We start from the raw sequence: 16,176 nt of genomic DNA, 5'->3' as shown, positions 1-16,176 counted from the left end.
AACTACTTAAAGCAGGGATGGCCAAACTGTCGCTCTCCAGATGTCCATGGCAGGGCCTCATGGGAACTGTAGTCCATGGACATCTGGAGAGCCACAGTTTGGCTGTCCCTGACGAAAGTAATGTGAATGCCGTTTTGTTTGCTGTTGTTTTTAAGGGCTATGAGAAAGGATGAATAGTTTTGTCCTGGTCCCTATTAAAAGGGATCCTGTTTGAGAAAGACTTTCTCAGACTCTGAAGACACACGCACACGTGCAGTTTTTAAGCCAGCTGACCAATGACCAATGTTACCCTTTTTGTCTTTTTTGTTGTTGTTCAGTCTGTACAATGCGAATAATCATGACCTAATACGCAGTGTTGCAATGCAGCAGGCACAACAAAGATCACCAAGCAAATTCTGGTCTCTCAGAACTCTCTCGGCCCCACCTGCCTCACAAGGTGCCCGTGGTAGGAAAAGGAAAGAAAGGTGATTGTAAGCTGCTGTGAGACGCGCTAGAGTAAGGAAAAGTGGGGTATAAAAGCGTACTCTTCTTCTGAAGGCAGAAGGAATAATGGAGGGTGGGAACACCTTTTCAGGGGGAGAAAGGGAATGCAAAGAATTGGAGGAAATCTGGGGAAATGAATGGGGATTTGGGAACAATGCATTTTAAAGGTGAAATGAGGGTGGGGGGGTGGCTTCTGCACCTTGACCTGGATTCAAAGTGCAGCATAGAAACACTGTTTCCCATTTCTACTCCAGCAAAAATTGCGTCCAATAGCACCTTCAAGACCAATAAGGATTTATTCCCACTTTCACTGTGTTGATCCTCTCAGCCCTTACGCACATCCAAACACACCTTTGCGTATGATAATGAAGATCAATCAGGCACGGAGAAGACTACAGATTGCAGTGCGGAGCAACCCAGAAATATGGAAAGATAAGGCATGCTACTTCCTCCCCTGGCCTCAGCAAAGCCCTTTGCAGTAAGCCATTTGCAAGCTGTGGTTATAGCTTTGTCCATTAGTGGGGATGGAGGGGGGGGGGGGTTCAGGGGAGTGGGGCTGCCAAAGCATTCATTACTGAAATCCTGAGCCTGCAGTGGAACAAAGATCCCTTCTGACCTTTCCGTCATATTAGATAGAATTGAGTTAGCACAGATTTTTGATTTAATTCCAGCAATGGAGTTATAATTCGCTTATGGCAGGCTTTTGCTTGAAAAGGCATGCACTGGAATACTGCAGGAAAGTAAAGACGACTGCTCAGGCGATCCCTAGTTGAGGCCATCGTGGATTTAGGGCTGTTTGTTCCTGCAGGATACTGACCTGTATCCTGCCATTCCACGGAGTGATGTGTGAAGCCTTCCTCCAATGGAAGAATCACTTTAGTTGGAGGAAAACCTGGGCCATTTCTGCACATTGCTAAAAATAGCGCTATGCCAGCTGAATGGCATAGTGCTAAATATTATCCCACCTCCTGGCCAGTCCTCACCTTCTTGCTGTCTCTGCCACCTTTTCATGCTTCTCACCCTCCACAAGTGCTGCTGGAAATGGCGGAAGAGATTAACGCGGTTTATACACGACTCTCTTCTGCCTGTTAATCAAGCTAGACAGCCAGCCCCCTTTCTACTGTTTTTAAAGGTCCCGCAATGCCCGCCAATTTTTTTTTATTAATAGTTCTCCGTTTAAACATCTATGCATCTAATCATAGATGCATAGTGCTTTTTGAACATCACCCCTTATGGAAACACGTCTTGAGTCTTAAAAATTTAAATCATTTCTGATTTTTTGGGAGGGACTTTAGAGAGGCATGCTTTGTGTTTTAACTTCTGGAAAAAATTATTTTTGGCTTTGCCTGCACACTTGTACATCCATTCGTTGCTCCAGGCAGTTCGCCTTTAAAAAGAAATTCAGTCGGAAGAAGGGAGTGGGAGGCAGGTGCAAGGGTGGGACATTGGAGGTATAGATAGCACTTCTTTGCCTCCCTACACTTCTTTTGTGTGTAGTCTGTTGGTTGTCCACTGAGGGAAAGAATTTTATAAGTTGGTGAATCCACTTTTTGGGATTCACCAACTTGCGCTTTAATATGGCGGATATTGCAAGGAGTTTGCTGGCCAGATTTGGGAGGTTGGCAATATCATGTGGAGCGCCTGGAATATAGAGTCTGCAGGGGGTGAGTATGATGTTAAATTGATGGCATGCTGAAAGACCCTGGGGAAAGCCTCCTTCAATATGAGGAGCTTCCTCCAGGCTCTGTGCGATCCATGCCTCTGGAGTGGCCTTATCCCTCACAGGATTGCCAATTCCAGGTTGGGAAACTTCTAGAAATCTGAAGATGGATCTTAGGAAGGTACCTCAGTGGAGTTGGTATGTGTCACAGAGTCTACCCTCCAGAGGAACTGACCTCTGTTGACTTACAATCAGTTGTAATTCCAAGAGATCTTCAGGCCCCACCTGGCAACCATATGTGTCACCCACAGATTGCTAATAGGTACTTTTAATCACACACAAGGACATTGGATGTATTTGGAGTATGACATCCCTACACATATTTTTTCTTGTCCTGCTTTTATTTCTGGTCAAATGAGCATTGCAGGCGGGTTTTTGTTTTTGTTTTTTTAACAATGCAGAAACCTGCAGAACCTGTTTCATCAGAAGGAATAGTAGGATGAGTCACCCTTATGACACCCTTCAGTTCAGTGGAAAATTTGGGGTCTTTTCTACAGATTTCAATGACCAAGAATCCCAGATAGCTTTTAAAGTTACAAGATGCAGTTGATTGGGAAGTTCTCCTACTATATTGTACTGCTAGATCCAAGCTCCAAAAGCCTGAAGAAAAAGAAAAGTCTTTAATTTTGTTTTTTAAAAAAAATTCCTACCAACTCCAAGTTTGTTTCTGGGAAGACCAAAGAAGGATAAAGTTCTTGCCCTTATTAAATATTTATCAGTTAATTACAATATGTAGATTGCACCGGTGGCTCATTCATCTTTTAAGAGAGGGAATACAATGAAATACAGTTGAAAGTTGTGTTATCGTAATTGCCTGATGCCACGGGAAACAACCAGAGCAGCGGCAATGTATTTTACATTTATCTGCACCACCGCCTTTTCATTTTGTGTGCAAAGCTGCCTTGGCTGTTGTTTCACAGATACTTAATGTTTGCAAACTCGGCAGTTTCTTCGAAGGTTTCTTCCCAGGGAGAGAGCTGTTATCACCGCAGCAGCAATCTCTCTCTCTCTCTCTCTCTCTCTCTCTCTCTCTCTCCCTGCCAGTGGGAGTAAAAAGTGTTTGACTTTGGAAAATTAATGCTAGTTTCTCAGTGCTTGATTTGGAGCCTTTGTAAGACTTGAGGGGAAAAAAACACACAGCTCAGTGGTCCGTAGAATCATAGAGTGGGAAGGGACCTCCTCGGTCATCTAGTCCAACCCCCTGTACTATTCAGGACACACTCAACCCTATCGCTCATCCACTGTAACCTGCCACCCCCTTAAGCCTTCACAGAATCAGCCTCTCCGTCAGATGGCTGTCCACTTCAGGTTACCTGCCACCCTTTTATAGCTTGCTCACATATCTGTTGGCAAGAATACAGGCCAGCCCGGAACCTTTCTCCCTGACTAGCTAGATTCCAGTTGGTTTTCACTAGGTTGTGTTTCTGACATGTATTCTGCAGGTCCTGGAGTATGGTTGGAGGGTGCAACCTTATTAGTCTGGGACTGTATGGGAGCCCACCTAGGAATCTTATGCCAGCAACCTTGAGATGGAAGAATTGGGATAGTAGTGTACAAAGGCAATAAATTATAATGATGAACGTTTGGGAGAGTCCAGGAAGAGATATAGCAACATAAAGAGCTGTCTGTGCAGGCCAGGCCTTTGACAAGACAGAGGGGAGGGTTGTGGCTCAGTGGCAGGGCATCTGCTCAGTGTGCAGAAGATCCCAGGTTCAATCCCAGGTATCTCCAGTTTAAAAAAAAACAGGCAGTAGGCAATGGGAAAGACCTCTGCCAGAAACCCTGGAGAGCCTCTACCAATCTGAGGGTCACCTTCATGTAATCATCAAGGTCAAGGAAGAAGTGTCTCCTGAAAATAAGAGGGATAGTGCTGGTAATGGTGCTCCACTTTTCTTTGTTTTCCTTTAACTGCTCATCAGAAAGCTTCTCATCCTGGCTCATTTGGGTGGAACACTCTACCTGGTGAGATCAGGGCTCTGTGGGACCTTAAGAAGTTCTGCAGGACCTGTAAAATGGAGTTGTTCCATTGGGCCGATGGTTGAGATTCATCTGAGTCCACCGGCCCCCCTGCCTGATTCCACCAACTTTATTAAGGAGTTGACATCTCTCTAACCCAGTCAACTTTTTGACCATTGAGAACCCCACTGAAACGTTCTTCAGGCTTCAGAAGAAGTGCGATCATGCAGAATATGGTCGGGAAGCATAGCTTTAGACATGTCCACCCAAGGCTCCTCCCCTTCTCACCCCCTCCAGGACCATCATTGGCCACTTGTGGGATGAGAGTCATAGAATCATACAGTTAGAAGGTACCTCCAGGGTCATCTAGTCAAATCCCCTGCACAATGCAGGAAAGTCATAACTACCTGCCTACTCACAGTGACCCCAATTTCATACATGGGGATATCACCAATAAATGCTTAATAGATTTTAAAAATATATTTAAAAGTTCATTAACTCCCACCCATTCAGGAAGCCCTTCCAGGGTCGTCAAGAAACCCCAGGATTGCATAAGACTCAGGTTGAGAGAGACTGCTCTTTACACTGGACCCTCCTTTCTCCTCAGATCCGTGCAAGCGTGTTTGGAAGGTTCGAGTTTGCATTTCGTATTCTCAGAATCTAGATTTATTAGTCGTTTAATGTTAAGATTTTATATGTAAATATTATGAAATGTTGGTGTGCATAGTTTTATTTGTTGTAACTCACCCCGAGACCTTGGGGAAGGGCAGGCTAAAAGTACAGTCATGAAAATGATAATAATAAACTCCACCATCGCCAGGCAGCATCCTGTCCCCTGCCCCATTCTGTAAATTTCCCAAGTCAAAGTTGACATCCATTCTGCAACAGTCTCGCCAGCCCCTCCTGCACAGAAGCAAAAGGCAGTTGTGGGGTCGGGAGCAATTGGGAGGCATTGTGGGGAGATGCCAAACGGAAAGTTTTCTGATGAACAAAGGAAGCCAACCAATACTGAGACAGACCATCTGTGCATCTACCCTGGTTCTGTCCACTGGGACTAGCAGCAGCTTTCCAGGGTCCTGATCTACCCACACAAGAGAAGGATGTAGCAGAGGGCTACCGGAGCAAAAATGGACTGTACCACCATGAGGGGGTAGAATGGACTGCACCACACCTACAGGGGAAGGATGAAATTTTTCTAGCTTCATACTCTCATACTCTCATTGATTGTACCAATCAATTAAGCAGAGTTGCGCCCTTCCAAGTCCCATTGACCTCTATGAGTTAGTAAGGTATACCTCTGCGCTGGATTGTCTATGCCAGTGGTTCTCAACCTGGGGGCCCTTTGGGGGTCGAAAGATCCTTTCACAGGGGTTGCAGCAGGGCAAGCAGCTTGGCCAGGGGACACCATCCACACAACAGCCTTGCGGGGTAGATTGAGACAGAGCGTTCGTCTGTCTGGAGCAGCAGAAAAAAGCGAGATCGGCATGGTGGAACAAGAGGCAGAACTGAACTGAGAAACCCCAGAAAAAAAAAACATTTATATACAATCATGAACCATGGATCTTCACCCCAGTGGCCAGCTTCGGTTTAATTTCCGTGAAAGAACACTTGCATAATTTAATGGTTTGGGGTCACCACAACACGAGGAACTGTATTAAAGGGTCACGGCATTAGAAAAGTTGAGAACCAGTGGTCTACGCTATCGCAAATTATGACCACAGCACTAATGCAGACATTGCATCCCAAGATGTAGCATGGCCACACTAGATGGCTAGTTGAGCAGAAAACAACAGCGAGGGGATCACAATCAAATTCTTCTAGAGCCGCATTTCCTTGTAAAAATGTGAATTTGCATGCTGGTATTTATTTCCCTTCCCCAATTCCCAGTCATGCATGCTCTTAGACTTCAAGTTTTAATCACAAGATGTAATAAATGCTGAATTTCTCAGACTGGTACTTAGCAGCATTACCTGGAGAAAAAAAAAGAACCAACAAGACTTGAAATTTATGGGCAGGAGAGATCCAAAATTCAATCCAATCCTCTTTGTTTCAGTAGGAACAATTTAGGCAGGTGGTCCATTTCCCTCCTGAAACAAACAAAACTTGGAAAGCCCTCGGCTTCCGCCGACTTGGAAAACAAATTGGAAAAAAAAATGTGAAAATAATTTCACATTTCCCACAGCAGGTTTGAATTCCGGTTTGTCCCCCTCCAGATTTCAAATGTGAGCCAAATTTAATTCCAACTTGGGAAGTGCATTGCATACCGATCCCTGATTGCCGCAGAACGATAGTTGCTGTGACCTTAACAGTGTTCGTAATATATGCCTATGAGGTTTTTAAACAAATGTCCCCAATGGCAAATCAAGGGCAGTCTATGATCTGCAGCTAGCAGAAGGCCCATTGCTTTGTGTGGCCGGCGCTTCAAGCTGGGACTTTCGGAGGAAATTGGTTCCTTATTTTGACACCGAGACACAGACCTTCCCCCCCAAAGACCCCAATAAACCAACTGGATTCGCTTTTGCAAACTGGACTTGGGGCCTCCACCCTGAAGTCTCGTAACTTGACGCTGGCCCTTCCAGAAACCCTGCAAAGGAAGACAGAAGGTCTCACTAACCTGTAGGCCCAGGAAATGGAGGTTTCATGGAAGGCGGGGGCCAGTCGGGGGGGAAAAAAACAAAAACAAAACAAAAAAACCCACCCAAGCCCGCTAAGCTCCAGAGCTGCATACTAACTGGGAGATGAAAGAGCTAGAGGCCTTCTGAAGTACGTGCTGTCTCGATGATTAATGGGGGTGAGGGAAGGGTGAGGCCCAGCCCCTAGTACACTACAAGATGGCAAAGTGATTCTAAGAACAACAGAGCAGTGTTCGTGGAGGGAAACCAAGCGGGCCGCGCCAAGAAAACCTCCCGATGCTGTTTGAAAAAGCCTCTTTATTTCCCCAGTATCAAAACAGTACATTAAAAGAGAGGCAGGGAGCCCGGCCGTCGTTTCAAAAAATAAACCCGTGGAGATGCATCAGCCCCACGGCAAAAAAAAAAAAAGCATGGCTCCTCGTCCTGACGGTTGGGGGCGGGGGTTGGGCCCTGTCTGGCTGGAAGACAATGACCCTGCAGAGCGAGCCGCTGGCTTGCCGTTCTGCGGCCTGGCGCAGGTGATTTCTGGGCCGCTGCTGCGTTTGCAAAGAGGTATTAGGGTTCTTAAGAGGCAGGTTCGGCGTTTAGGAGATGCTCCAGGAAGGGTTTCTTGTCACGGAGATTGCTGGCCGTCAGAGCCTTCGATGGCCGGCTTTCACAACAGGGATGGGGGACGCCTGGTGGCTCAAGGCCTGTGGGATGAAGGGACCGGAAGACAAGGACGCAGCCGACTGGCCTCTTTCCCACCACAATTCAAGCTTATTTCAAAAAGTGTGGAGCAGGGGTAGTCAAACTGCGGCCCTCCAGATGTCCATGGACTACAATTCCCAGGAGCTCCTGCCAGCAAACGCTGGCAGGGGCTCCTGGGAATTGTAGTCCATGGACCTCTGGAGGGCCGCAGTTTGACTACCCCTGGTGTAGAGAGAAGGATAATATAAGGCAGTGGTTTCTCAAATGGCATTCTGGGGAACCCCGGAGTTCCTTGGAAGCCTATCAGAAGCTCAGTGAGAAAGTCCGTAGTAGATTCAGGCATGGAACATTTTCCAGGGTGGTTTATAGGATCTTCTGAGAGCCAAGGTGAGGCCTGGTAGTTGGTCAACATCCCTCGGAATGGGAGTGTGCCCTAAAATATTCCCCTGGAATCCTCTGCAGCATGCAAAGGTTCCTTAACAGAAACATCCCAGTGAAATGGGTACCAGGAGGTAGAGAATTTGAACATTCCTAGCGTTGTGTGGAAACAGATGATCATTTTAGGGAATTTGCCATGAGGTGTTTGAACCCTGCCCTTCCTCTGAGGATCTCGGGGCGGCAAACACAATTCTTCCAGTTTTTCCTCACAACAGCTCTGTGAGGTAGGCCGTGCGGAGAAACTGTGACTGGTTCAAGGTGAGGATTTGAACTCAAAGCTCCCAGTCCTGGGCACTGTGACGGAAAAACCTGTGGTTAGTCAGGGAGCTGTAACAACTGGCTAAGTGGCATGAAGAATTTTGCAACCCAGCCAAAAATCTGCGTAAGTAGGAGTTGGGTAAAATTCTTCCAGCCTGATAAGAGGACAGATTTGACCTTGTGTCCTTCATTTGCTGACCACAAGGTGATGTGCACACTATCATAAGGTATTTGTTAATAAATGCTCATCAGATGCTCGGCCGTAAAAAGACAAAGGATTTTGGACAGTCCTTGCTGTGAAAACTAGGAACCAAACAGGAGAAAGGGTGGATTTCACCCCATTGCCAGGAAGATCACAGTAGGGGAATGGAGGCGCTGGGCAAAAACAGGGTACGGAAATACTCCATTCAAGTTAAAGCATTTTACAAGATGGATGCCTGAAAACTAGACCTCCTATGATTACTGTTTTGTATTCCCGCCCCCCAGTGCTACCCTTTCCAAAACACTGGTAAACAGCTGAATACTGAGATAATGGTCATCTTTTTGCAAAGTCATTCACAAAAGCCTTTTTTGTCTGTTTTATAAAAAGGAGATTTATTGCAATCCGTGACCAGACCTTTTTTCATTGGGGGGGGGGGGAAGGACCCCAATCCCCTCTTACTTGAATGTTAAAACTTTGCAACATCCAGCAAGGACCTCTCCCCCACCCATGAACATTCGGTACAGCGAAATAAATAGGAGGTAATGGGTGAGCAGAGAGGAGGAGGGAAGAGACGGTCGTGGTTGCACTTAGAGGTATTTTTTAATGAGTTAATAGGACTGTAGCAATTTCCCCTGCTTGGTTTCCATGGCAGGGAGCCCCCTCACAGATGCATAAGATTTACAGGTCCCTGAGAATCTCCCTGAGGCACAGGATGTGTGGTTAAGTCTGTGTAAATGGGAAGGGAGTCGGAAGGCCCGAGCGGGTGCTGGACGGGGATTTCAGCCACACAGCTGTAGTCCAGGTTTGCCGAGGAGCAGTCAGGGAAGCTGAAGAGTGAGTCAGCCTCAGGCGCATTTCCCAGGTAATTTTCTCCCAGCTCGTTCGGGCTCCCTGGCAGAACCGGAGGTCCGTAAGGATGACCTTCGTGCAAAGAGAGGGGCCCGTATTCAGCCATTAAGGGGCTGTCAAAGAGGGGGTCTGGACAGGCTGCTGAGCTGTATACCTCTCTTGGGCCCTTGCTGCATGAGCCCAGAGCGGCCGTCTCGTAGTCGGCCTCCGTCTGACTGTAGTAGTCGCTCACCAGGGGGCTCCGGCTCGGGGATTTCCTCGTGGCCCCCTTGGCCCGGCTGTCTTTCTTGTACTTCATCCTCCTGTTCTGGAACCAGATCTTGATCTGCCTCTCTGAGAGCCGCAGGAGCCGGGCCATCTCCAGTCTGCGTGGCCGGCATAGGTACCGGTTGAAATGGAACTCTTTCTCAAGCTCCACGAGCTGGGTCTGGGTGTAGGCCGTGCGGACTCTCTTGGGGGAGGAGAGGCTGGGCAGAGAGCTCCGGGGGTCTAAATCGAGGGAATAAAAAGATTCGGTTCAGCTGGAATCCTGATGACCTGTATAAATGCGTATGCTATATACTGCCCAAATTCGGGTACCGATTTAGAGCGGAGTTGAAATCGCTCAGTTTTCGGCAAACAGTTTTGTCTGTCTGAAAACCCACCTCATCTTTTCGGTGGGGACTATCTTCAGTGATCCTTCTGAAGACCTCGGCTTGGTCATATGTATTTCCCTCACGCTCAGTTACTTCCGTCCATCAACAGCACATAGCCAGATCTGATTGGCTCTATAGAATGGTGACATCACCCTGATCACCACATGGCACATGACTGGCTGGGATCCCTCATGTGACTTGTTCCCCAAGGGGAGGAGGAAGTGTTGGGGTAATGATACCAATGAAGCTACAGCACGGGGAAATCCTGATAGTTAAACATTTTGACAGTGCTGAACCAGTGAGCATTTGCACAATTCAAGCATTTTAGGGGGAAATGTCTGACTCTTTGTTCAAAAAACAGACCTGGATAATATTCCATGCAACCTGATGAAATTCTGGATGCTCTTAAAAAAGAGCTCTGAACATCTTGTGGACAAGCTTTTCAAAGCATGGGGATATTGTCATCCATCTGTCTCCCTTTCCAGATGTTACAATTGCTCATACTGAGGGTCTACCAATCACAAATATTGGGATCCTGTGAGCCTTCTGACATATGTGAGCACCATGCTGAGTGAACGCGAGAATGTGCATATTTATTGTGCATGTCTAGCTTTGGTACATATGAATGTTAGCCCTGAAAAATCTAATGACCAGTTTGCATGTGCTGTTCAGAGCTATGTGTACATGGTAAATATGTACGCAACCTTTGTTCCCACAAACTGGTGACTGTACAAAGTGGGAGGATCTGAGTGGCTAGTGGGGTACTGGTCCTTGTGATTGCAACATCCGAATGTATAACCTCTTCTGTGTTTGGCTTGATATTTGTACATCTTTCTAGATATGACTCCACCCATCCTACTTTTAAGAGGTAGAGAGCATTGATCTGTCAAAACAGAACCACTATTCTGTTAAATAATTTTTTTTTAAAAATGAATAAGCGATATGAATGTTCTTTTAAAAATAATTCTAGCGCAAGATCTAGAAACAATGACTTCAGCACAACTTAATGTAATTTTATGACAGGGATAGCCAAACTGTGGCTCTCCGGATGTCCACAGACTACAATTCCCATGATCCTTTGCCAGCGCAGTTTGGCCACCCCTGGTATATGCCTTGTTGTTACCCACCCTGAGCCAACTGCGAAGGGTGGGCTTAAAAAATAAAGTTGTTTGTTGTTGGCATTATTATTACAAAAGCTTAATCCACAAGTGGAAAAGAGGCTCTGCTTGACTAAGGAGGGCAAAGGCCATTTCCAAAGATCCCCCTTATCCATGCAGTCTCACATGTTGTATCTAACATTGTTCCTGGTGCTCAGGGGCTACTTTTGGGGGCAGTGCATAGGTATTTGCTGGGAAGGGGAAGCAAGATGAAATGTGATCTATGACAGCGGTCCGCAAGCTTTCAGCCGCTGCGGACCGCTGCGGCGGAATGGGGGGAGAGGGCGGCCTGGGGGGCCGCGCACACGCGGCAGCCCCAGCGCAAACACGCATGTGCGGACTGCCGCGCATGCGTGTGTGCGCCGCTGCCATGACGGCGGCCGCGGGTCCCCCTCCCAGCACCTCCGGGCCGCCAGCAAATCGGCCGCTAAAGCTTAGCTCAAGCTTCTCTTCCCTCCCCTCCTGAAACAAGAAGCTTGCTGTGCCGCGAGCTAATCGGCCGCTTCTCGCTTCGGGGGGGGGAGGGAAGAAGGAGCCGCGGCCCGGTGCCAAGGTCTTCACGGCCCGGCACCGGGCCGCAGCCCGTGGGTTGGGGACCACTGATCTATGAGGTAGGTTCTTGGTTATGTCCCTCTGGAGCTAATCTACCATAAAGTTTACAGAACTTTGCAAACTGAAGGATTGTGATCCTATGGCTTGACGATCAGTGAACAAAGTAAGATATAAATATAAATAATTAAAATGACTTCCAAGGAGTAAGGGGGGAAATGCTGGAGACATGTATTGAAGACACCTGCTGAAGCCAAAGGAATGCGGCTAGGAAACCATCTAGCAGCTATGGGTTGGATACGGCCAACCTTCTCATTCAATCTCACACAATGACCCTCCATATTACAGTCCCCCCACCACTTGACTTTTGTCCATGCTGATCTCCAGTATGGTCAAAAGAGTGGTGGTCAAAGGAGACATAACTTCTGAGAACATAACTCCCATGAAAAAGCTGGTTGGATCCTCCCCTATATAGGGAGAAAGAGTAGAATATGAAACTAACAAGAAGTATCATACCTATTCTTCTTCTGAGGAATCTCAAGGCAGCATGCATCATGGTGCCCTCCCCATTTAATGCCGACAACAACTATGCGAAGGAGGTTATACTGAGAGAAATGTTGACTGGGCCAAAATCACCCAGTGAACGACATCGCTCTGAGCCTACTCCAACACGCTACCCACCAAATAGCTCTTGAGCTTGGCATCAACGTTTATTTGAAATGCTGGGCAATCTGTTATTGAGATGCGTATTGGATCTGACCACAGGAGAGGACCGATAGAACAAAGTACCTGAAGATGGACGGCTGTTGATCTGCTTGGAGCTGTGTCTTGTTTCCTTCATCCAAGGGAAGACTTGCTTTGGTACATGGTGATTCCGGCCTTTCCTGCTGCCATTGGTGGAGTTGCCACGAGGTTTGGAAGAAGTAACCAATGGAGGCGGTTGCGGACTTGCGGTGCGATCATTGCTGCTCTCTAGAGATCCCTGCTCGGTACCTTTTTGGTCTGTTGGAGACCCTGTAGATGTTTCTAGTTCTGGGGGTGCCAATGGAGCCAGAAATGATTGCTGACTAAAAGAATCTCTCCTAACAGGACCTCGGTTGTCTTCGGGAGGAGCTTTTTGCATTTCCTGTTCTTGACTGACTGAAGAAATGGGGAAGGAGGCGGATACCTTGAAATGAACGTGAAAGGAATCCAGGAGATGAGATGGCAGACAGAACTCCAGCTACTGCCGAGGAAGGATCTTCCCCAAACAAGTGTCCTCCCAGCAAAAGGAAAACATTCTAAGTCAATAGACCTTCAGAAAAGCTCTCACCAACTCTACTGGCGTCTGAGCCAAACCTGCTGAAAATGGAACGTGATCTGTAAACACAGACAGCCTTTGAACCTCAACCTGTCTGCAGTCAAAACCAATTTGCTTCCAGACATTTTCCTGCACAAATGCGGGCGGGGAGTCTTTAGTGGCTAGTTCAACATATTTACAGGGCATTTGGCATCAATATTGCTGTATCTCCTACAACTAACGGGCATCCGGTGGGACAGCAGATACAGACCAAAGAGAGTACTTCTTCACTCAAAGCGTAATTAATTTGAGAAATTCGTTGTCACAAGATAGAGGGAGGGCTGCTAGTTTGGTGGTGGAAACTGCCCTCAAGTCAAAACTGGATGATGGCAATCCTATAGGGTTTGCAAGGTCAGAGACAGAGGTGGATTGCCATTGCCTGCCTTGTAGCAAGGCTGGATTTCCTTGCTGGTTCCCCCATCCCAGTACTAACCAGGACCCACCCTGCTTAGCTCCACAGGTCTGACACAATAGGGCTAGCCTGGACCATCCGGGTCAGAATGGTTCATGACGCCATGGACAAATCTTCAGGGTGTCACAAGCCCCTTTGGCTTTCCTCAATGCATAGGGACATTTTAAAGCAGATCCTCTTTGCATTTCTGGGTTTCCAGCCACGGGGATTTAGGGCAATGCCCTCATGAGGAAGTGTCATAAGCACGAGAAACAGCAGGGCCAAGTGTTGCGATTTTGTCGGAGCATCTAAAAAATATAAAATGTGTAGCTGGGCACAATTCAGATTCGATTCTTTACAACCCCCAACAATTCATGTTTCTAGTCCTTATGGTTTGTGGGTATCCATCTATCCATCCATCCATCCATCCATCCATCCATCCATCCATCCATCCATCCATCATCTGTCTGTCTGTCGGTCCATCTGTCCGTCTGTCTATCTATTCTCTCTCTCTCTCTAAAAGAGTGGGGATTCAGAATAGGAAAGGGAAAGGGGGATAAAGGGTTACTTATGAAGGTGTTCTTTTTATGCTGTATGGGGAATGCCTGTAAGTATGGAGGAAATCAAGAGGGGTGGATGGGCATTGCTGGCAGCTATAGCAAATAAGAATTTTTAATGGTTTTAAATTTTATTAACATGCCATTCTTGTTTTAATGTTCATTGTGGGTTTTTTTTAATTGTTGTAAACTGTCCTGAGACAGCTATGCCAAGAAGGGGCGGTTAAAAATTGAATAAACAAATGTATTTTGCCTTTGGGAAATGCCTTGTTTAAACAAAAATGTATGCATGAGTTACACTTGTGATTTTCTTTCATCAAGGTGCCTCCCCAGGGCCTTTGGAAGGTAAGTTCCTTTGAAGATGAGTTGTAGTGACTCTGCTCTCTAGGAGGCATCCATGTGTCAAGTTGTACGCATGAGCATTAAGGCAGCGCACAACCTCCATTTCTCCCGGGGGACATGCTGAAATATATTTTGAACTGCTCAGAAATTATCTGTAGGGCATTCTTGGGGTGGTGTTGGGGTTCTTTCCCTGAACATAATTTTTTTTTTAATGGTATGTCTTTAAACAGTAAGAACAAACAACCTGGCTTCAAAATAGCTTTTGAAAAATTAACGTATGCAGCATAAACAGGCCTAGAACCTTTAGCAAAGCATAGTGTTGTGTGTTGTGTGTGTGTGTGTGATCCTTAGGTAAGCTGAAACAAACATGCCCCAATTCTGCCCTTTTCAGAAAGCAGTGAAAAGCATTTTCTTCTGCCTTGCATTTGGGAGCTGGGAATCACTTCAAGATGTTGTTTTATTGTCAAATCGAACAAATTTATCTTTGCCTTTTTATAGCCTTTTGCACTGTTATGAGCTGTAAGCTTCTGGGAGAGCCGTTAAGAGGTCTGCCAAGTGGGGCATCGATTTAAATATTAAAAAATTAATAACCTCCAATATTCTTGACTCACCCCACCTCCCTTCCAGATCCACTGCAGAGAGATTCCTTGTCCGCCAAGGGAGCATTTGTATGCTTCTCCTAACCAGTACACAACTGAGAGTGTGCACACATATGCACGGCCTGGTATTTTATATAAGCAGCACTCAAAGTGAGGGCGGGAAATCTCTCCGAAGCACAGATTGCAATGCCAAACCGAGGCCCTCCCATCCCAAGGCAGAATGGGATGAAGGAGCTACCATCGGAATGGTGTTTTCTGAAAGGGGAAGGAGACTCCTAAAGTGGGGGGGGGGGGGGAGAGAGAAAACAAGGCAGCCAAAAATGACTCCACAACTGCAGCCACCCCATAGCCATACCTTCTGCCACTGGAGGGGGCAGGAAAGTAGAAGGCTGGGAGGGAGACAGCATGAATCCATGAGAAATAGCAAGCAATCTCCATAAGATAGACCTTCGGGTGCTTAAACTTAAATAATTCAATCCATGATAAAAATCTAATTTTAATGGGGAAGGGCCAAGTAGCGGGGTCAGTCATTGTCAGTCATTGCTCACACTGGAAGCGGGAAACAGGAAGCAGAAAGCCGCCCTGCACGTTTCCCCTTTTATCTCCACATAAGAACAGATGTGTTCTTTAGAATATCTGTGAAGGAGGGCTGACAACGGCCTTGCTCTCCAGTCTGCCTTGCTGCTTTCTTGGGGACATGGTAGGCCTGCAATGTCACAACTTGGCTGGGGGGAAGGGAGCGCTCTGCCTGCCTTGGGATTTTGCAGCCCTCCATGTAGTGTCTGGCATCTTCTCCTGTATCGGCGAGCCTAATGTTAATCTTCTTCCCTCCATCGTAATGTTAATCTTCTCCCTCCATCGGAAGAGCTGAGATGGTCAGAGCAAGTTTGGAGGAAGACTCGCGATAAAGCAGCAAGAACGTCTTATGAAAGCCGATGAGATGGCAGTGAAGGCAGCAGAGGAGGATTTCAATGCAGCCTCCATTGTGTCCACAAGCTCATGCCCAGCGCAACTATTTATTTATTTATTTATTTATTTATTATATTTCTATACCGCCCTCCCCAGAGGCTCAGGGTGATTCCATCTCTTATCACCCTCTAAGAAGGTCACTCAGGTGGTACTCAATTGGCACTAAGCTGTGACGCTTTTGTGAGTTTTTTCGCAAATAAAACCTTGCCCCTCCACCTAGTGCACAACCTTCCACCAATGGTTAATACAGTAAGAGCAAAGGAGGCCCCTCGGGTATCTTCAAGGGAATGCTACGAATGCTTCAGGGGGCTCTTGCAACCTGGATAGGTTCCTTGCTTCAGTGAGGCCAACCGCCTGCCCCTTGGACCCCTGTTCCTCATGACTCCTCAAAATGGCCAATGAAAGGATT

General features: G+C 46.9%; 1 protein-coding gene across 15 annotated transcripts in view; it reads right to left on the bottom strand.

The window, feature by feature from the left end:
* Positions 1–16,176, bottom strand: part of LOC143833348 (homeobox protein Hox-D3-like) — a 146,937-nt gene that overhangs the window by 21,510 nt on the left and 109,251 nt on the right. For 3 of the 15 annotated variants that reach the window (XM_077329056.1, XM_077329054.1, XM_077329055.1), the window contains exons 2-3: positions 12,360–12,738; positions 7,709–9,718 (exon numbers count right to left, since the gene is read on the bottom strand). The exons of 11 other annotated variants lie outside the window; for them this stretch is intronic. In XM_077329056.1, the coding sequence (XP_077185171.1) occupies positions 9,042–9,718; positions 12,360–12,693 (1,011 nt within the window). In that variant the 5' untranslated portion in view covers positions 12,694–12,738 and the 3' untranslated portion in view covers positions 7,709–9,041. Of the gene's footprint in view, positions 1–6,773; positions 6,855–7,708; positions 9,719–12,359; positions 12,739–16,176 lie in introns of those variants that run through there. One more of the 15 variants, XR_013229605.1, reaches the window with a different exon arrangement.

Source organism: Paroedura picta, chromosome 3 (assembly GCF_049243985.1).
Source record: "Paroedura picta isolate Pp20150507F chromosome 3, Ppicta_v3.0, whole genome shotgun sequence".
Taxonomy (NCBI): domain Eukaryota; kingdom Metazoa; phylum Chordata; class Lepidosauria; order Squamata; family Gekkonidae; genus Paroedura; species Paroedura picta.
Note: the sequence above shows the minus strand (reverse complement) of the source record. Positions and strands in the feature narration are given on the sequence as shown.